Source organism: Nyctereutes procyonoides, unplaced genomic scaffold (genome assembly GCF_905146905.1).
Source record: "Nyctereutes procyonoides isolate TBG_1078 unplaced genomic scaffold, NYPRO_anot_genome, whole genome shotgun sequence".
NCBI classification, from domain to species: domain Eukaryota; kingdom Metazoa; phylum Chordata; class Mammalia; order Carnivora; family Canidae; genus Nyctereutes; species Nyctereutes procyonoides.
Window position 1 is genome coordinate 61,390,997 of NW_026575043.1, and position 22,062 is coordinate 61,413,058.

Sequence of the window (22,062 nt, forward strand, 5' to 3'; positions counted from 1 at the left end):
GAGATGGGTCCTCAGCCTCAGTCCAGCCATCCTCTGCCTGTGGCTTCCGTCCTGAGGGTGACAGTGGCCACAGAGCTCCGCCAGCACATCCTGAGTTTTCAATGGAGAGATGGGAAAGAGCAGGAGCCAAAAGGGTCACCTCCCATTTGGGCCAACCCCCTTTCAGGTGATATCCTCATGATCGATCCCCCAGAATGACTCCTCCGTGTCACTGGTCATCTCCATCAGCAAAGGGCACTGAGAAGTCCTGATTTCATCCCCATAGATAAGCAGGCATCTTTCTATTATTGCTTATAGATCCTGAGTGCTCGCAGATAAAGCTATAAGCAGTTATATGAGTGATGGAAAAGGGTGTTGGATGGACATGAATCAGTGTTGCTGGATGAGAAAAATAAAACAAAACCTCCGTGATATGTCAGTTTTGGGCGGTAGGCACCTGGGTGCTTGTTGCAATCTCTATTTTAACATTTCTGTTTCTGTTTATTGTATTTCAATTATTGTCCCTATTGCTGTTTTTAAAAAATCATTTGAAAAAAAGTTGCATTATTAGAAAAAGTGGCCAGAAACTTATATTTGGCTTCTGATACCTGGGAGGCATGACTCGCGGTGCTGGCGGCTCATCAGGGTGGGGAAGGGGAGAGACCCCTCACCCCCACACTGCTTTCCATGTCAAACCCACTGCGCTATCTGTGATGCCGACTTTTCCTGGAGAATTTCTCTGGAGCTGTTGCCTGTCCTCCCCGGAACCCCCTCCGCATAAGATTCCCAGTGGCAGAAACTGTCCCTGCCCCTGTTTCAGGACCCCTGGGGTGAGGCTGCTCCGGGAGATGCCTCAGGAAGACCTCCACGCGGCGCTCAAGAACTCCTTTGCGGTGCTCAATAGCTCTGTCTCCGAGGGCATGTCTGCGGCAATTCTGGAGGTAATTACACAGCCTGGGTCCTGGAGGTGGGATCAGGGAGCACATCCCTCCTGCTCTCATCTAAGAAGGGGGTGTCCTTGTTAGTCCACTCGTGCACCCCTCAGCACTGTGGAAAGCAAAACGGCCTCTCCTTCGGACCTCGAAAATCGTTTTTAAGTTCTATCTGAGACTTCAGAAAATATCCTTATATTTCTCTTTGCCAATTGTCCTTGGCAGCTATAAAATAAAAGAAAACTAGGTCAGAGAGGTGACCTCTCGTCTTTGATGGGAGGGCACCATGGTTATAAGAGGTTGCCCAGGAGATGGGGTTAAAGTGTGTTTTGGCAAGAAGTCTCTTTCTTGATCTTTTTTTTCTCCCTCTTTTCAGTATGCTCTATAATCCCAGAACTCAGGATGAGAATGGGTGGGACTTCTGCATGTGGCAGGATGGGGGTGACAGCATGGGGTGGGGTGACAGGTACACGGGGAGGGGTGGGCAGGGCTGTGAGGGGAGAGCTGATACCCTCATCTAGCATTTGACCCCAGAGCATCACTTCCTCCACACAAGGCAGCCCAGTACTGCCATCCAGTGCCGAGTCACTTGTTCTGTGGGGACAGGCAGGCATAAGGTGCCTCTGCCCTGGAAGTCCTGGCTGGCCGTGGCATGGCATCCAAGGAGGGGCTCAACCCAACCCCAGAACCCCTGTGTATCATTGGTCATGTGAGCTGTCGTGGCCGGGCAGTTCACCAGAACACCTGCTGCTTTGCACAGCTGCTGGAGGTGTCAGCATGTGTCTAACATAAGAAGGCTTTCCTTTTTGTCGTTTTGTTGTTCCTTCATCACGGGCTGGACTCCTTTTTCAAGAATGAGCTCAGCCCAGAATGGCCTCTCTTTGTGCCTGTCCAGACCAGCCCTCACTCCTGCAGTTCCTTCATAACATTCAGTCACAAGCCACAGCCTACATGTCATCATGTGCTGTTGCTTCCAGCTTCGAACATATGCCCTGCACTTGGTAGAGGTGCGTAAGAACTAGCTCACCATAAAACCTTCTCTAGAGAAGGGCACATTGACCATCGGGCCTCCAGGACTCTGAGACAGGGTTCACATCTTCTTTCTCAATGCGTGAGAAATGCCTACCCAGAGCCATGCCATCATTTTGTCATATTTGCGGTACCCACTTCTTGCTTTGGACACTAGTTGGATTTACTGAACTTGTTTGCAAAAGGTACAATTCAGCTTCTCAGGACATGGTAGATCATGAAAGCAGCCAAAGGAATAATCCTCCCTAAACTGAAGAACTGACTCATGTCCTGTGCCTCATATTCTCTTGTGCATCCTCCAAAAAAGCAAAATCCCAAACCCAAAGTGATATCGGGAGCAGGGTAGAAGCCGCATGACCAAACCTCGACGCCAGCGCTGGGGGCTTTCAGAGTGCACAGCACGACCATGACCCGTTGTCCCCAGGCAGAGCCAGGACCTCCACGGGAGCCGGAACGGCGGCGGCCGCCTCTTCGGGCTGGCTTCGGTCCCGGGGGCCAGGGCTTTCGCGCCTCATGCTGGCGTTAGAAAGGCACGTTCTTACCCCACCAGTCCTTGATGGGTGCTCAAATGCCCTTTGTATGTAAATATACATTTTCTTGTTCAAGTTCCCAAGAAAAAGCGAAGTCGAATTCAGGCATGATTTCATCACCGGCGCACAGCGCATCTCACAGCGGATGAACTGTCAAATCTCATTTCCTTCAAAGGAAAGGCAGCTGTTACCAAATGTGACTGCCTTAAATGTTGATGCTGTGCTCCTTTGGAAAACTCCAAAATAACCTTTGGGTTGAGGGTTTTGAATAAAGCTGATTTTAGAGGAGTGGTCTGGGTGCATTTCATTAGAATCCATTCAGATAACCAAAGTGCTTAATCACAGAATGAGCACATACACTTTGGAAGGAAGAGATCCTTCGACCTCCCAGAATTAGCTTTGTTTTCTCTTGGAAGTACATAAAAATCTCATTTGCTAACACACATCTCTTACTGATAAACTCCAAAAACCAAGCTTGAGCTGGATGTGTGGGCAGTAGAGTGAATATTCCGACAGCGAATCCACGGTTTCCAGCTTGGGCTTGTTACGGAGGTGAACGCCCTGTAAAATCATTATTTTTTTCTCTTTCTCTGTCTTTTCCTTTTCGCCCTGTAGAATTAAATTGAAGTAACGCAGAAAAGTATTTTCTCACCTCAGTCCCCGTACTTAGGCTCTCCACCCCACCCTGGAACACACACATGCATACACAAATACACACACATGCACGCGCGAGTGTGAGCACACACACACCACACACACACACGCTACCCTCCCGGTCAAAGCGTTGCTGCCCATGGGGAGGGGAGGCCATATTCTAAGGCCAAGAGTGACAAGATAATTGTCAAGCTCTTAGCTTCCAGGCCCAGTCCCTAGTGACTGAAGAGTCACTGAAGGGCTCTCCCCAAGGACAGTTGGGACTATGTGCCGTGTTGACTGTGGCTAGTGTGACAGTGAGTGTGTGTGGCTGGGCTGTGCCTATCCCACCCTAAAAAAGCGAACGGCCCTTCGAGTGGTCACAGTGGAAAGGGTGTTACTGGCATTTAGTTGAGGGTGGCGGGGAGGGACCTGCAGGGAGATGAAGCACTTCTCAAGGCACAAGATTGTCTCTTGCATCTGAGAGTGGTTTCCCAAATACAGTGGGCCTCCGTGCTGAGAAACATTCTAACCTGCGGGATGTAAGATCCACGGCAGCCAGTGTGTGTGTGTGTGTGTGTGTGTGTGTGTGTGTGTCAGCGGGATCTCGGACCCACCTTGTGCCCACCCGACAGGCCATGGTCACCGCCCTGAACACGCGCTAGTCAAGGCTGTGAAAACACAAGCAAACCTCTGCATGAGAAAATCCAGGCCACGGAGGCTTTTGACCTAGGGTGTGCATCAGCAGCCCCTCCGTAAATACAGGTGACAGCCAGTGCCCACGCTTCGAGGCCCACTCTCCCCAGCTTCGGTGGAGGGGCCCTAGCAGCTGCGCCCTAGAGGCTGGTCTGCACGTGGAGGGGTGGCAGCGTCTTGGGACCTTTATGGCAGCTCTGCAGAAAAGGGGGCACTAGCTACAAGGGTCTTTTACAAGTGGAATCTGATTTTCAGCCACGAATGACAGGTAGGAGAGCTCACGCACGGAGAGATCGGGCACCTCTGAGTCCCTGAAACCCGGGACCAGGTCTGTGCCACTATCCTCCCCACGTGTCTTGCACTAGCCTCGTCTGTATTCCAGAAAGTGCTCACAGGGTGCACGCGCCCATCTCCAACACCGTCTGGCACAAGACGCGCTGCTGGTCCAGGTTTTGTCGGGACCCACTTCACACCCTGTCCTGCCCTGGACTTCACCTTTCTTAAGGGCAGCTTGTTTATAAGGAGGTGACTTCACGTCCTGAGAAAGCAACTTAAGAATCAACCATCAGATTCCTGAATGCCATGTCTTGGCCATATGAAAACAGCCTTCCCACCGGCTTCTTCCCTCTAAAGACGTTTCCTTTCCTGACGACAGTGTATTTCTGAAGAGGGGCCTTCACGGTTACCTGTTTGTGAATACACAACCATTGGGTCCCCTTACGTACCTTCTGCTCCACCCCACCGTAGGCCAGCACAACCCAGAAGGTATCGCAGCTCTCCTGGCCGACCGGAGCACATCTTCCCCGGTGTCTGGCTGAAATAGTGATAGTAATGGAAATAGTAATCAGATATATATATTCCTGGGCATCCTTTCATTTGACCAAGGTGTGCTGGGTGTGCAAAGTGCCCTGGCTTGGGCCATGCTCTGGGGACACAGCAGGGAGCAGGACATATAAAAGTCGTGGTTTATGGGGAATGTATGCCCTTGTTTGGGGCAGAAAGAAGGAATTAGAAACTGGAAGTGAGGAAATCTGTCAATGAACGTAGGGCTTTAGAAAGTAACAAATTCTTGGCAAGAAATGAGTGAGGGGGTGAAGGGGACAGGGTGGAAGGCGGCCAGCTGTCAGGGAGGGAGTGGCGGTCAGTGGCGAGTGTTCGGGGCTGAGCTGTGTCCCTGCGAGAGCTTGAGCATGAGGGTCCTAACCATCCCCCCCAGGACCTCTTCTAAAGCTGCGGTCAGTCTCTACAGAGGCAGTCGTGTTAGGATGAGTCATTAGGGTGGACCCCAAGCCACTGTGCTGGGTGTCCTAGTGAGAAGAGGGGATTTGGACAGATAGGCAAGCATAGACACAGGGGGGAAGATGGCATCTCCCAGCCAGGGAGGGATCCCTGGACCAGATCGTCTCCCTCACCCTCGGAAGCAATGAACCCTGAACCTTGCTCTCAGACTTCTGGCCTCTGGAACCGTGACGGCGCATTTCGTGCTTTGAGCCACCCCGTGTGTGGTGCTCTGTTTCCCTAGCACACTACTGCAACAGGAGGAGAGCACTTGAACTCAGCCCTGAATGATGAGAAAAGCCACCCCCAACAGGATCTGTGGGAAGAGAATCCGCTGAAGGGAACAACAGGAGCACTAGTGGAGCGACCAGAACCCCACACATTCCCAGTTCATGGCTGTTGTTGCTCTGCCTGACGGCAAGCTACCTTCCTTGCAGGATGGGTGTGGTGACTTTTATAGAAAACATTACCAACCAGCCATGCGGCAGCCACCCTACAGGAGATATTGTCTGCTCACCACATTGAGAATATGCCAGTTGTGTGACCTCACCTGTTCCTGATGACGGCGATCTCCAATAAGTGCTATTTCCACACAGCCAAGACAAGGTATCGTAGAAAGATAAAAGCACAAAATTTATCACGGGACTGAAAACAAAGAAGTTTTTGAGATAAAGAAAAAGTCATTAATTAGTGTTCTATGACATCACCATCCTTACACATGACATTTTATTTGATTTAGTACTGTAGCAATAAAAAGTCAGGAATGAAATATTCACTTACTCGGCAAGGAAATTTATTGAAAAACAATCTTTGGGCATGTGTTTTATAAATCGTTATTTGAAGCTTTTGTTCTTGTTTATAGGACACAACACTCTGAGTAAATTCAGAGGTCTTTTTTTTATTTTATTTTTTTTATTTATTTATGATAGTCACAGAGAGAGAAAGAGAGAGAGGCAGAGACACAGGCAGAGGGAGAAGCAGGCTCCATGCACCGGGAGCCCGACGTGGGACTCGATCCCGGGTCTCCAGGATCGTGCCCTGGGCCAAAGGCAGGCGCCAAACCGCTGCGCCACCCAGGGATCCCACAACAATTTTATTGAGATGTAATTCACGTAAGAAGTCTTCGTGCATTCATTTGTTTAAAGCGTGAATTCATTCAAAGTGTACAATTCAGGAGCTTTTAGCATGTTCCCAAGTTGTGAGCCATCAGCATTGTCAATTTTAGGAAATTTTCATCACCCCAGAAAGAAATCCTGGACACATCTGCAGTCACTGTTTTTTCCCAGTGTGCCCTGGCCATGCCAAGCCCAGCCTGAGGCAAACACCTCAGATTTACCTCCTCCAACACTGCATATAAAGGGAATCTGACAACATGTGGGCTTTTATGACTTGCTTCTGTCACCAACATAATGTTTTCATGTTGCAGGATGTGTCAGGACCTCCTTTGTGTTGGTAAACATGCCGTTGCACGTATACACTGCACTTCAATATCTTCTCACCGGTTCATGGACATTTGGGCTGTGTCCATTGCTTGGCCATGATGGATAATGCTGCTGTGAACATTTGCACACAAGTGTTTGCTTGACCATATAGTTCCATTTCTCTTGGGTCTACACCCAGGAGTGGAGTTGCTGGATCCCATGGGAACTCTGTTTAACCCTTTGAGGAAGAGCCACACTGTTTTCCAAAGTGACCTCACCATCTCATATCCCACAGCAGCAGGGCATGTGGAGGCTCCAGTTGCTCCATACGCTCATCAACTTGTTACCATCTATTTGGTGATAGCCAGCCACCCTATGGTGTGTGATGTCATAATGTGCTGTGGATTTGACTTATAATTCTCTAAAGATGAATGATGTTGAGCATCTTTTCAGATGTTTATTGCTCTATTTGTATCTTCCTTGAAGAAACATCTTCTCAAATCTCTTGCTTGTGTTTAAATTGGGCTACCTTTCTCATTATTGAGTTGTAAGTGTTCTTTATATATTATAGATACAAGTCCCTTACCAGATAGATGCTTTACAAATATTTTCTCCCACTCCGTGGGTTGTCTTTTCACTTTCTTAATGATTTTCATTGAAGTTCAAAAGTTTAAAATTCTTATTAAGTCCAGAGTATCTGGGGTTTTTTTTTGTTTGTTTGTTTTTTGTTTGTTTGTTTTTGGTATTGCTGTTGTTTTTGCTTTGGGTGTCATATCTGAGAAAGCTTGACTAACTTAAGCACTCAAAGATTTACTCTTGTGTTTTCTTCTAGGAGTTTTTTTGGTTTAACTCTTACCTTGGGCTGATGATTCATTTTGAGTTCATTTTTGTGTATAGTCTAAGAAAAGGGTCCAAATTTATTTCTGTGCTTCTGTATGCTATCATTTTTTATCCCAAACCTTAATAGAATTTTAATTTTTGTTCTTTCCAGCTCCCTAGTTTCTAAGGGCACCTGTTTTTTTATTTGGGATCATGGGGGTGTGGAATGCAGTCTTGAGCTCTGGGACATGTAGTTAAAACTACATATGAATCTTACTGATTCAGGGAGAGAGACCATCAACGATCTCAAGTTTACCTGCAATGATAACTATGCCCAGAAATGAGCCTAAATTCTTCAGTACTGTTAGGTAATCCTCCTCACCACCCTTAATGAAGGAGATTTTATTATAGTCTCTATTTGACATCAGAGGAAACAGGCAAAGAGCTGAGAGATTATGACATATACTCGAGATCATACAACTAGTGGAGTTGACCCTTACCCAGTGTGGAGATTAGGGGCACCAACTCCTGTGCAGTCAAAAATCTGCATTTAACTTTTGACTCCCCCAAAATGTAAGTACTAATAACCTAGTGTTGACCAGAAGCCTTACTAATAATGTGTAACAGTCATTGAACACATCCTTTGTATGTTGTATGTAGTATATACTGTATTTTTAAAGTAATAGAAAAAAGGAAAATGTCAAGAAAAACATGAGGAGGGGAAAATTTACAGTCCTATAGCATATTTGTCAAAAAAAAAATGCATGTGTAAGTGGACTTGCACAGTTCAAAGCCCTGTTGTTCAAGGGTCAGCTGTGTAAAAGAACCAGGATTCAGACCCAGGCACAATAGCTTCAGGCTTGCACTTTAAGAAAATTATTATTTCTTGATTTTTTAAAAAGTTTAAGACCCATAGAAGAACTGAAAGAATGGTATACTGAGTAGCTGTATACACTTCACCTATACTCACCACCTTGTTCCATCTCCCCCACCACCACCCCACACACACACGTGTTCATAGGATACCTAAAATTTAAATCCTATTACCCAGGGTCTTCCTTACCCTCCTCTGTCCCATATTTATATTCCCTTATCCCACAGCCATACCCTGGTTCCCAAAAATGTGGTCAAAGAACATACTTTTATATGATTTCAGTCTTTCTATATTTATTGAGTCTTATTTATTTGGATTCATCATATGATATGTCCTGGAGAAGGAACCATGAATACTTGGGAAGAACATGTCTCCTATAGCCATTGGCAGGGGGTGTCCTGTAAATATCAGGTCAGTTGGTTGGTGCTGTCAGGCCTTCTGTCTCCTGAATGGCGTCTGTCCATTTGTTCTACCAGTTATTGAGAGTGAGGTATTGAGATGTCTAGTTATCATCATTAAATTGCCTATTTCTCCTTTCAATTCTGTCAGTTTTTGCTTCCGGTATTGTGGAGTTCTGTCCTAGGTGTGTGCACACTTAGGATTTTTATGTTTGTTTTCCTGATGTATTGATCCTTTTATTATTATGGGATGCCCCTCTTTGTCTCCAGTAACAGTTCTTGTCCTAAAAGCCATTTTGTCTGATGTAAAAATATAGCCAGGGCAGCTCTGTGGTTACAGTTTACAGGTACATTTTTTCTTCCTTTTACGTTCAAATTCTTGTGTCTTTGAATCCAAAGTGTATCCCTTGTAGGGAGTGAATACAGTTGAGTCTTGCTGGGGTTTGTTTTGTTTTGTTTTGTTTTTGTTTTTTTGGTTTGTTTGTTTTTTGTTTTTTTTTTACCAAGTCTGATAATTTCTGCCTTTTGAGAGTGGTGTTTAGTCCATTCACGTATAATGTAGTGACTGAAATCATTGGTTTCCATGATTTTTTTATGTGCTTCTGAATTCTGTTTACTACTATTTTCTTTAGGATTTTTATGGAGAGCTTTAAACATGAGATTGGCCTGTGCCTTCCTTTCCTGTGCCATCTGTCTCATGCTTGCGTTTATTGTTGAACTTGTTTCATAACAATTATTTGGAATGTTTCTTTCCTTTTTTTGTGATCTGGAGCAGTTCCTGCAGCACTAGGATGATACAGTCTGATGATTTTGTAGAATTCTCTTGTGACATCGTTGAGATGATCCTTTTGTTGTACATGGTTTCCTCGATAACTTCTGTTTCTCTTATAGGATTTGATCTGTTTAAGCATTTGTTTCTACCAGGGTTGATTTTTTTTTTAAAGAAGTATTTTTCCTGGTAACTACCCACTTCAGCTAGGTTTTCAAATTTATTTGCAAAGATTTCTATGAATATCCTCCCATGACTTTAAAATTCTTCTGTGTTTCAGTGATCTGTTTCCCCTTGCTCTGTTTTGTTTTGCCTTCCCCTTTCTTCTGATCAGGGTAGCTGGTGACTTCTTTATTTCATTGACTTTTTTTCAAAGACTTTGCATTTAGATATATCATTTCCTTTGTTTTTGCTTTCTGTTTCTTTAATTGCTGCGCTTATTATTGCTTTCCTTCTACTTCCTTTGGTTGATTTGTTGTTTTCTCTTTATGGCCCTTTGAGTCAAGCAAGGTGCCCCCTACTAGGCAATACTACATCATTATCCCCCTTCAACCAATGGGTCCCATCGCCTAAGCCTCCGCATCCTGCTATTTGCTGATTGATAACAAATATTTGTCCAACAAGTGGACAGTGAATGGACAGTGCTCAGTGGTGCGCAGCCTTTCATGTAGGAAGGGTCCTCAATGAGCACTGGTTGAATGGATATACAAGGGAGTCTATATAGGAGAGGTGATGATAAGATCTTCTTTGCCTGAGACAGAAATTCAAATTCTGTTATCCCTCAGGATCAGCCAATCCTGTGATGATCTGGTCATTGTTTTTATAAATCCACATTTGTCTCTCTCTACATCTACATTTCTAGATAGCTCCACTCAATCTGTGTCTGCCACAGATTCTTCTCAAATATTCTGGTGCTTATCCCAAATGAGGGGTCAAATGTACCATTGGAGTATGAAAATGCTATGGGGGCCGCCTGGAGGAGGGACACAAAATGGGGCTCACCATGTGCCCTGACATGCCAATCACCCTCATTCTGAGCTCTGCCCTGACCTGAGATGGTGGGTGAGATAGGACAATGCCAGAGGTCTCATCCATATGGGGGGTGTGGCAGTTAGCTGACAAATGTCTAGAAATGAAATCACAGTGTGTTGTGCTAGTTTAACGAGCCAGCGACCTGCACCGTGTAACAAGCAGAGAGACAAGCCATATGACTCATAGCATCACTCACCATAATTATGTTATGGCCTCGTAACTGATGTAGTGGATGTGCTAGTCAGCTTATGCCACAAACCACATAATGGTATTTGTGCAAAATGACATCGAATTTTTCATGTGCTGTGGAGAGGAAAGTTTAGTTCCTTATTCCCAAATGATGCAACCAAGACCCAGTGAGATATCCAGGACCCCCTCGGTGTACTTGCTGCTTCACTGGTTCTTGAGATGAACAGTAGGATTATGGGAGGAACTTTCACAGTTGCCTGACTGTGGGCAGAGCAAAGCAGGGTGGGGTAGGGTGGAGTGGGGTGGAACAGGGGCCAGGGCAGGGTTCCTCATCATTCCAAGTGAAAGTGCTGCACTCAGAGGCTGACAACCACTGTGTGAACCCGGAGCAAAGATAATAAGACCAAGATCTTAATTCCAGACCAAGGAAGGCCTCTTGATCCCTGGCCCTGTGCCATCTTCCAGGACTCCAGACTGTACCTGCAGTGTATCAGAACCCCAGGGAGCCCAACCAGGGGTCCATAAGCACTTGTGACTCTAGAGCTGGGATGTGACCATTTCAGGTTACTTTTCCCCTCTGCTACCAAGGTGCCTCGTTCCTGAGTGTGAATAACCACTAAAGATTCTGCTCTTGACCCTACAAAATGAAAATGGAAAATCTGACTTGGAGACTTTCCATGCCTTCCCAACACCAACAGGAGAGCCTGACAGAGAGAGACTGGGGAAGCAGATGGGTGGCTGGGGAGGAGCAGGACAACGGGGCTCTAGTCCTTCATCAACCAGCTCTTCCTCTCTCCCCGATGGTGGGAACAGAATAGCCTCAGAGACATGCTGAAAGGGGAAGGTGTTGCTAGCTCCCACATTCTCTAGGGCCTGGATCTTTCTTTTTTTTTTTAATATTTTTTTATTTATTTATGATAGAGAGAGAGAGACACAGGTGTAGGGAGAAGCAGGCTCCATGCAGGGAGCCCGACGCGGGACTCAATCCTGGGACTCCAGGATTGCGCCCCAGGCCAAAGGCAGGCGCCAAACCGCTGAGCCACCCAGGGATCCCCATAGGGCCTGGATCTTAAACTCAGAGTAGACTGGGACGATATAGATGATGAAGAACCAGGAAACCAGGGAGCCTACCAAGACGGCAGCCGATGGTTAAGATGGCCACGCTGGACGACATTGCCATAGATGCTCCTGGGGCGTCAGCTCCACGCTATTTATTGAGCATCTGCTGTGTGTCACACTGTGCTCTGGGTGCTCTGGTGTTGCTGGCGTACCTGCCATAGGAAGGCCTCAGTGTCATAGAGCTTCCCACTGTGGCTGCAGTGGGGGAACTTTACATTTCTGAAAATCGAATGTCACCATTTCATGACCAGATTTGTATTACATGAAAGTAGATGCCACAGACAGAATCAGAGTGCCTAAGACATACTTTAGTAGGGTAAAAGCGAGATTATTGATTAGCTGTTGATGTAAGCCAGTCCTGCCTGTGGACACCAAGTTACAAAGGGATGTCCCTCTCATCCTGCCACATGAGAGGTGGGTGGTCCCAGGCAGAAGTGGCCCCAGGAGGCTCCACATAGGAGGCCAAGATAGACCCTTCCAGGTCAGGTTCCCCAACACGTAGGAAGAGAACCAAAGAGATGCTGCCTCGCCGGGGACGTGAGGCCAACTCTCCCCGCTATGCTCTTGGGCATATTTCGAGACCTCGATGCCAGTTTGGGCTGGGCTGCAGATGCCACATGCTGATCCCAGACCTTTGGGAATGGAATCTGCTCAGTGAATAATCGGTATGATCAATCATGCTCCTTCTTACTCTTGTCTGTGTGCCAAAGAGACCTGCTCGGTCCTCCTGTGCCATTCACGAGCCTTGTGCTGGGAGAAAATGACTCATTGGGGGAGTAATGAGGATAATTAATGATGTGTACTCCAAACTGTCACTGCACAAGTGTCAAGCGAACATTTGGAGAGAGGGGGTTTCTTTGTGACATTGCGGTAATTATGTCAGACAAAGTCTTGCAGTATAGAGATTTCCAGAATTTGCAACGGTACGTAATTAAAATGCAGTATGTACTTTGAAAATGGAGTGTTTAGATTGGGATATCGCTTTGACGAGCTGTATTTTCCATAAAGTGCCAGAGGTCTGGCTGACATAGAAGTTATTTTCCCCAAAAATTGGCTCATCTCTCCAGGGAAGCTCTTAATCACGACTGCCCACCTGTGTTCTCTCTCTCACATCCTCAGGCGATGGATCTGGAAGTCCCAGTGCTGGCCAGGAACATCCCCGGGAACGCGGCCGTGGTGAAGCATGAGGTCACGGGGCTGTTGTTCTCAGACCCTCAGGTAAGGATGGGGTCCCCGTGATCAGCTTATCTGGAATGGTTTTCATCGGCATTTCACTTGGAGACTCCGCGGTTCCCATGTTTTCACCAGTGCCCAGTGGTCCCCCTCACATGATGGGAGCCCCAAGTGTGGCGCATGTCCGCTGTGGCCACAAGGGTGGACACGTGATTCAGAAAAACCTAGAACAGAAACTCAAACACAAGACCTGCGCCTGTTCCTGATTCTGCCTCCAGCGTGCGACATGGCCTTGAACAAGTCAGGTCACTTCTGAGCTGCTTTGGATTTCTGATCCGAAGCGGGTGCTCCTCAGATACAATCTTCTATTTCTAGCAACCTACTGGTTTTCAGAAGATTGCCACATATCTGATCACTGCAATGCCTCCAAACAACGTGCAGAATAAGCCGAGTACTCGTGCATATGCACGCACCTCCACGTGTATTTGAAAGTAATATATAGGGTGGTGCAGCTGAGAGTGGACACAGCCTGGGCGCGTGTGTGCATAGGACCTCGAGGAAGCATGTGGGGGTCCCGAGTGTGCCTGTGCATGTCTGCCTACAGTTGAACCCCCAGGGACTGCGTGCAGGGCGTGTGGCCTGGCCTGAGTCTCCAAGCTCTGTTTTCTCCTCCGGACAAGCGGACCTCATTGGCCCTCTGCCTCCTGGAAGTGTGACAGAGGCTGAAGGAGGGATACACCAGGCTGAGTGTGTTCATGGCACGCGGCCAGAGCTCTGGACCTGCTGTCGCCACAGGAGAGGCACCGCTGCAGCCCGTGAGAAGAATCTTAGCCCCAAGTCTTGTTCTTTAAGTCTTTGAAAATTAGGTTCTACCTACCAGCGTCTTTATTAAAGCACATATCATATTCAGGAATACGGGGGTTTATACTTAAAAAATTATAGTCAAGTCAAATATTTGAAAATTCAGGTTTCAGATTCCCTATGGCAGATGCTTAATCCAAGAGAGCTTTCGGTTTCCCTTGCTACAACCACGGCTCACCTGTTTCCACTGCTGCCTGGCGTGCTAGCTCCCCCGGGGGGCCGACCGCAGCAGCAAAGGGGGCCTAACCACTCATGCCTTCCCTCTCCGCAGCAACACCTACCAGCCAAAGCAGTATCAGGACAGGGAGACTTTGTAGTAGTTACTTGTCTCTTCTCCAGACAAAGGTTTATCGCTTTGAACCACATTCTGGATCTCTGGAATCAACGCCAGCCAAGCTTTTAGGTCAGACAGTAGTGTCTCCACCCTGGTAAAGGGACTTTATTTTCATCTCTCCAGACTCAACAGCTATTTATTTCATAGCTCAGTTTCCGAGCTCTCTAAGCGGTCAGTGAGTGTCTGAACATGAGGACAGAAGCACTTTGGCTTCCAGCAAGCGATTCCTTCTGACATTTGCAAATAAGTGTCCCACCGCCGACAGGGTCGTGTCAGCTCTGCTCGCAGACGCGGTGCTGCAGCACACGCAGAGCTAAGTCTAGGATTTATCTCGATTCCAACATCTCAACACTGGTTTCACAAAGGATGTTTAAAAAAAAAAAAAAAAAAAGAACACTTTAGATTTCACATGGGGAGAAGGTTGTGTTTTCTAACGCACTTTAAAAAGTGCGCTAGACGTGGCTGTCACACCCGGCTCTGTTTTGTCTGCTTTGTGGTGTCGACGAGACTTAAATCAAGCGCAGGGTGGGAGCTCGCCTCAGAAGCCTAAAATGCGTTTTCAAGAAGCCAGCAGGTGTGGTTCTAGTCCTCTCGTGGAGAGGGGCTCAGGTGGCATTAACCCCTGGCTGGTTGCCAGAGGGTGCAAGATTTAGTTCAAGTCTGTATTCAGATATGCATCAGAAGCAGCATTTCACCTGTTACGAGGGATCTTGTGCACCGGCGCCAGCCTGCTGAAGTTGGTGCATAGTGTAAACTGTGAGTGCGGCCCAGGCTGAGCTAGCTCTGAGGGAGCTCTCTGTGCCTGATGCAGAGGCTGCAGCAACCTCACGGGAAGAGGGGAGGTCGCCAATCGCTCTCTCATGTGCTAGACCCCGGTCACCCAGCCTTCAAACAGCAAACAAATTTCACGAAGCCTTTGCCTGAAGGATGTCAGGGGTTGTCAAAGGCATCGCTTAACTTCTTGTTTATTTTGTGGACTTTTGTGTAAAACTAAACCAGGGCAGCCCAGGTGGCTCCGCGGTTTAGCGCCGCCTTCAGCCCAGGGCCTGATCCCGGGGTCCCGAGATCGAGTCCCACATCAGGCTCCCTGCACGGGGCCTGCTTCTCCCTCTGCCTGTGTCTCTGCCTCTCTCTCCCTCTCATGAATAAATAAGTAAAATAATAAATAAATAAATAAATAAATAAATAAATAAATAAATAAATAAATAAAACCAGCAGTGGGAGCAGACACGAGACCTGCCGCCTGAGAGCGCAGCCGTACTCTGGCGTCCCCGCCCCGGCCCTCGCCCCTGTTGCCCTTCCTGGAGCCCTGTCTTCAGGATCTATGAGAGCCTGTACATCCTGGGCCATGGCTCAGGTTCGGGGCCAAGCTGGCCGTGTGTGCGGGTGCTGTCTCCCAGAGCCCCCCGCGGCCCTTAGGTCTGGCCACAGAGAGTAAAAGATCAGAGTGGCGGCAGATACCCCTTAATACCTTGGTCAGTCCCGAAGGCAGGAGGCGAGAGGCGTATGATAGGTAAGTGTGGCCTCGGTGTTGGGAGGCAGGGAACAGAAAAGAAGCGGGTTTGAGGCCCACTGGCGCGTGCTGTCTTGTCTGGGGGTGCCCGCTGCCGGCTGCTCTGGGGACACAGCCCTTGCTGAGCGTGAGGAGAGGCTGGGATTCACCAATTTGTAGATGTCGACAACTCAGTCGGTTACTGGTTTGACTACTCTATGGCCTATCCGAACACTCAGGGGAAGGAAGATTTGCCAGGCAGGCCACCAGATAGATGTCTGCTCGGGATGAGGGCTGTGCCTGTGCCTTCTCTGAAGGAGCAGGGGATGAGACTGTCACCCACAGGAGTGACATTCCCAGTGAGGTCGTGTCCAATAGCATCTTCCTAGGCTCGGGACCACATCTTGTCCTCCAGACGGAAGAGAAGGCGAGGGGTCCTCGGGCAACGTCAGAAGTGGAGGGGGCCGGACTGTAGGTCTCTGTAGCCAGAAAGAGGAGTTTGGGCTTGGCACGACAGGACCAGAGTGGTGTGTTCTGTCCGTCTCGGAGACAAGGCAGGTGAATCCGCTCCCGCCACACACCAGGAGGGTTAGGCAGAGAACTTTGCTCAAGGCCCCGCTGTGTGGCAGGCATTGTGCTGGGTTCTGCAGGTAAGAGCTGAGGGGAGAGGGATCCCTGGGTGGCGCAGCGGTTTGGCGCCTGCCTTTGGCCCAGGGCGCGATCCTGGAGACCCGGGATCGAATCCCACGTCGGGCTCCCGGTGCATGGAGCCTGCTTCTCCCTCTGCCTGTGTCTCTGCCTCTCTCTCTTTCTCTCTCTGTGACTATCATAAATAAATAAAAATTAAAAAAAAAAAAAAGAGCTGAGGGGAGAGGCTCAGGGCCTCTGGGGCCTACAGTGTCTGCAGGTGCTTCCAGGCTAGGGCAGCCCAGCCTCTCCACCGTCCTCAGCTCCACAGGCACCACTCCCAATGGGATGTTGGCCCCCTGCAGCTCTGTAGGGCTCGACTCCCGGGACTCGCACAAGGTCTGCCCGGCGAGGATGAGGCCCGCCTCAAAGGAAGCAGGGAAGGGCTCTCACAGCAGGCAGATCCCCGTGTACTGAAGCTGGGGTGTGGGACGCGCGGCACGGGAGCTAGGGGGAGCACAGGCGGCACGCGGGCCCCGCAGGGAGTGGCAGAAATGAACGAGAACTCACATGTAAGGTGTACAGGACACGGGAGTAGGTGTTGGTTCTGAAGCGGCCCTCACAGTCCCCACCTCTTGGTGTTAGGCTGTCATCTTTTTACATCACCCAAACACTTTTTTAATAGAAAAATCAACAACATAGCAATTAAGTTAAAAAGTTTCCATTACTGGCTATTTGGAAACAACCTCATATTTTTCCAGGACACGTTTTCCAGGCCCCACCTGGACGGTCAACCAGGAGGCCCTTTGGTTTCTGCGTCCACTGCCACTGCTCTCAGCCGAAGCCATGGGTGGCGATTCCATCCTTGTCTTTGTTCTCATGGACATAGGGCCAGTGCACTTCTTCTCCGCAGGGTACCCGCACACCAGAGGTAGAGTGTGCTTGTCAGAGCAGAGCAATTGCTTGAGCAGGGAGGGCCCATGACCCAGACGGCTTGGTTACGTGCCATCTAGGGGCTCCTGCTTTGCCGCGGCCATTCTCAGAGCTGGTGGTCCATGAGAACCATGGCTTGGAGCCACTACTGGCACCTGCAGGCATGGCTGATGGCTGAGGTCAGAGGCAGGGCGAGCCGTGCCCACGACTAACAGGGCAGTGTGTGGACGGACATTCGTGTGGCCAAGGAGGGCAGCCACCAGCCGAGGTGCAACTGTCACCCTCTGTGTAGGGTTTGTGGCCCAGGTAGCCTCCCCCAGCCTCAGCAGGGCAATGCTGATCAGGAGCCTTTGCTGCAAAGCCCCCTGGGCGGCCTCCCAAAGCCCACTTCCGGAGGTGACCTCTTTCAGTTAACCCCATGTCATCCCGTGTCCCCGTAGCACAGCCAAGATGACTTCCTGGCAGATTTACTTCCACATTTCTCGAGGGCTCTGCTCTTTCTCTCTGACCTTCTGAGACCCTGACCTGGCTGTGTCCCTCTGCCCTCTGGAACCTTCTCAGGGCCAGCTCTCCTCTCACCGCATTCCCTCACATGCTGGTCTTTGCTTGCCAAGACTGGAGGAGGAGCACATGGGCCCAGAGCTGAACCGTCCAGTGTCGTCCCGTCCTGGCCGCTTACTGCTCCCTTTGCGGCCCTGGGCCCGGTTCCGTTTCTGAACCTCTCTCTGCTCCTGTTTCTGTCTGAGGAAGGAGTCATGGGGATAGCACACAGTCCCAGTCCCTTTCTTCAACTGCAAAATCCAAAATGCGCTCGAAAAACAATTTGATTTTTTGGGAGTTTGGTGCCAAAACGGACTTGGCAGCAAAGTCGTATCTGAGCTGATGCGAAGTTATCTGTGGCTGTTTGTCCTGCTTTGTGTGACTATTCATACGTTTTGATTTGGAAATTGTGGTGTGTTGCGTAAGGGGTGCTGCTTAGAGCCACCGTGGGGCCTACGGTAATGAGAGAGGGCATGAACCCCATCATGAGATCCCCCAGATCCTGGATTCTGAACGTGAGCTGCTCCCTGGCGGTAAGCATGTGACAGATGCTGGCTGTATGCTGATCTGTGGCCGGTCCAGCCCCGCTGGAGGCTCCAGGCCACACATCAGCTGCCCTCGGCAGAAAGCGTGTGAGGGCAGGCTCGTGCCTCTCCTGGGCTTTCTCCTTGACCCGGGAGCAAAAGAGAAGTGGAAGCGCATGAACCTTCCCAGCATGCCGGTCACAGCCGAGGACTGTCCCGTCCCAAGCAGCCCGGAACGGGGGTCAGGACATGCACCCAGGCGTCTTGCACTCTGCCCCTCGCTCCTGGGCCTCGTGGGCTCAGGGACCTGGTCTGTGGGCTGCCTAGCTGGGCGTGAGCCAGGTGCCCTCCTACAGGATAGCCTGAGCTTTAGGGCTGTTTCACTTAGCGTCCCCAGCCTGAAGCTGTTTTTATACAGTGGATTTTAGCTTCTGTTGGACAAGAGGGTGCATACAACTTCCAGAGGTGGTTGGAATGGAATGTTCCCCAAAACCGTCCCTGTTGAGAGCCACGTCCGGTGTGCTGCCTGCAGGGCCGTTTGCTTCTCCCTGAGATCCCCCTGCCCTGTGATGTTAGGGTGACAGTATTATGACAAGGATCCCAGCAGGGGTCTGAACATCAGTTCTGTCAGAGGGACTCCACTTCTCATCCCCTGAACCTTGGCGGTGCCTCCACAAGAGAAGGCAGGTCCCCTGCCCCTGATTCAGAGGGAAGTTTCCCAGCAGCCACTGGAGGAAAGGTGAAGTGCTCATCGTATGATGACGAAAATAGAACCATGCTCTTTTGTATAATTTTTTGTTGTTTTTTTAACTTCAGAAACATATAACTGGAGCCAGGGCTTGCACACCTGTGGTCCTGGGGTTGATCTGGGCCATGTTCTTAAAGTTTTGCATGGCTCATTTAGCACGAGGTGCTTTTTTGTAGGTACCCCAGGCTTTTAGGCCTCTCTTGAATGGAGGATGTGGCGTCAAGTCCAGGCCATGGTTACTGTGGTGCGGGGTGGGTGCTCGGGGTCCCAGTCCTGGCCTAGAACAGTGTCGAGATGGGCCTTCAAGCTCTCACAGGTGTGGAATACCCACACATGGGTCCTGTGTATGCCCTGAGCGATTTTCAAGAGCAGATCCCAATGCTGCAGGAAGCAGATCCTGACACTGATGAGCAGCCCCTTCCTCAAGGAACTGTTTGGCAATCAGTTGACCGGTTTTCTGGCAAGTTCCACAGATGGCAGTGCAGAGAATCCACAGTGCTCTTGCTAACACGCTGATCAACTGGCACGTGTGCTTCTTTCCCGGGAGCAGTGCCGAAGCTCCTACTGCCTCATTGTCCAGGCCAGTCAGTGAGGCATCCTCACCTTGTCCTCGTGGGTGTCTCTGTCCATGCACTGTCATCCTCAGGGGGCAGCCCAGGCCTCAGGGCATGAATGGGAACAGGAGATGCCAGGGAGCTCTGCTTGGGGCTCAGACACATCACCTCTGACTTAGTCTGTGGCTGGAGCACAGACTCTGGACCTGGGAGACAGACCCCCTCCAGCACATGGGAGGAGCCTGCACGGTGGTGGTGGTGCGCGTGTGCGGACAGAGGGCACATGGTCTGCCCAGCAAGTGCCTGGCCATCTGTCACCATGAGCATCTCAGGGTCCACAGGCGTGCACTTACATGTTCCCTCTGCTCACACAGGAGGGCTTGGCCCAGAGCCCCCGGGAGTGAGTCTGACAACCCATGAGTCCGGGTTCCCTTTGCTTTTCCCGATGTTCTTCCTCACCCTGCCCGCCGCTCACACGGGGTTTGGTTGTGCTGCGCCCGGGGGCTTCTTCCTCGCCACCCACGGCTCTCTTGCTTTACCGAAGTCTGTGTTTCTGCTGGGTCTTCCGTGCGGACCGGAAACCGTGCACTTTCTCAGGTTCCATCCCTAGAAGCTTCATCATTCAGCGCTCGGTTGTAAAGTGGTCAGTGTTCTGTCGAGATCCTAAGAGGTGGCTGCCGCCGTGGTCTGCGGGTCAGATAACCCAAGATGTGGCTAGTGTCAGAAAATAATAGACCGAAGTTGTAAGTGTCTTGAATAATTTTTATACGAACGTTGTTCAGTTATGAGGTAGGAATAAATGTGTTTCACTTTTATTATAAAAGAACACCAATTTACTAAAAAGTGTATACATAACACATAAAAATGTAACTGCTGTATCATCAATATTGCTATTCATATTGCTAGCGATAAAGAGCATTCAACATTTAGTTAACAATAATTTTGAAAGTACGTGGGCATTCTTTTTAAATGGCAAAGCGCCGTATGTTCACATGAGGCCTGGCTGTCTAATTGGAACTTGCATGGGCTTCGGGGGTTCCTGGTGATAATGATGGTGAAGTCTGCGTCAGGCTGTGCCAGGGCCCCGTGTACCAACCCATTCATTCCTGCCAACACACCTCGAGGCTGGTGCTTCCATCGTCCCTCAGTGACACACAAGAAAACAGAGGAAGAGAGAGGCTAAGGAATGTCCCCAAGGTCAATGGCGTGAAGGTAGGGCATGAGGCCACTTGCAGGCCTCCGGCTCATGCCCTCTGCCCTTGACTTTGTGCAACGTAACACACATGGATGCCCCCCTCCTTTCTCTCAGTACTCTTGAACAATTGAAATCGTTCTAATTCTTTCCGATTATGGAGCCGGGGGGTCCCCATGTGGATGGTCATCCTGGCACGTGTGTGCATGCATATGTGTGTGGGTTCATGTGACTTGTCACTCAGCCCACGTCTGAATGAACTCTCATCCCCCCTGAAAGCCACGTCTCCAGAGCACAGGAAGTGGATGAAGGAGATGCTGGAAGCTAACATGGGCACAGGCTTTGGGTGCCTTTGCTAAAGCTTGTCACCAGTTTATTTACACCTGTTTCTCTTCTACCTCCTTGCAGGAGTTTGTTCAGCTGGCAAAGAGACTGGTTAGTGATCCTGCATTAGAAAAAGAGATTGTGGCCAACGGAAAGGAATACGTGAGAATGTATCACTCATGGCAGGTGGAAAGAGACACTTACCAGAACCTCATCCATACCCTCGAGGGGAGCACCGAGGAGTAAGGGTGCTGTCACATGCCTGCCCTCGGCCCCAGCCCAGTGCCCAGCCCTGAGGGAGTACCCAGAGCCGGGGCTCTGGGCCAACAGGTTCAGCTCTGTATGAATCAAGCCAGTTTAAATGAATCACCGATAAGCAACATCAGTTGTAAGGCAGGACCTCATCCAGAATCCATCTGGGCTTCCAGATAACATCCTGGATGTGTCTACCTGGTCAGTCCTGGTGGAGATGAGGATGCTCATGGGCACACGGGGCCGGGAGGGGAGCCCTGGAGAGAGTGGCCTTAGCTGCTGTAGGACTCTTGGACCAGCCACCCCCGTACAGACACTTCCCACCTGTCTTCTGATGACCTATGACTCAGTGTTCCACAAGCAGAAACTAAACTCAGACATGTCCACAGAATAAAACGTGTCGCTGTCAGTCCACAGAGACAGCCGCTGTGTGTTGGTGTTGTGCGCAGCATCGGCGAGAAATCGCTCCCCCGCCCCGCCTCCAGTTCCTGCCCCTGAAAGAGAGGTGCTGATGCTCAAGCACCTCACGAGGAGGGTTTTCATGCACAGTCACTATTTTAATGCCAAAGTGCAGATGTGAAACAGTGCTTTTCTATGCACACTGTAGACGGTCCCAGTTTCATACTTTGTTTAAATATCTTGTGTATCGTTTTCAACTTGTTGAAGTCCAGGTTTGAATGCTCCAGAAGTAAACCTCCAGAGAGAACGGAGATACTGTGGCTTTGCATACGGAGGGACAATGCACGTAATGGGGCGCCGCCTCCCTCGGCTTCTCCCGGGCACCATCCTACCCCCTTCAGCTGTCCCAGA

At 49.6% G+C, this 22,062-nt stretch overlaps 1 protein-coding gene across 1 annotated transcript in view; it reads left to right on the plus strand.

Annotated features, from left to right (window-relative positions):
- The window catches only part of GLT1D1 (glycosyltransferase 1 domain containing 1), an 89,620-nt gene extending 67,950 nt beyond the window's left edge, over positions 1-21,670 (plus strand). Inside the window, exons 10-12 of the mRNA XM_055322666.1 lie at positions 800-920; positions 12,818-12,916; positions 21,085-21,670. Of these exons, the coding sequence (XP_055178641.1) occupies positions 800-920; positions 12,818-12,916; positions 21,085-21,246 (382 nt within the window). The 3' untranslated portion in view covers positions 21,247-21,670. The remainder of the gene's footprint in view (positions 1-799; positions 921-12,817; positions 12,917-21,084) is intronic.
- Positions 21,671-22,062: the final 392 nt, after the last annotated feature.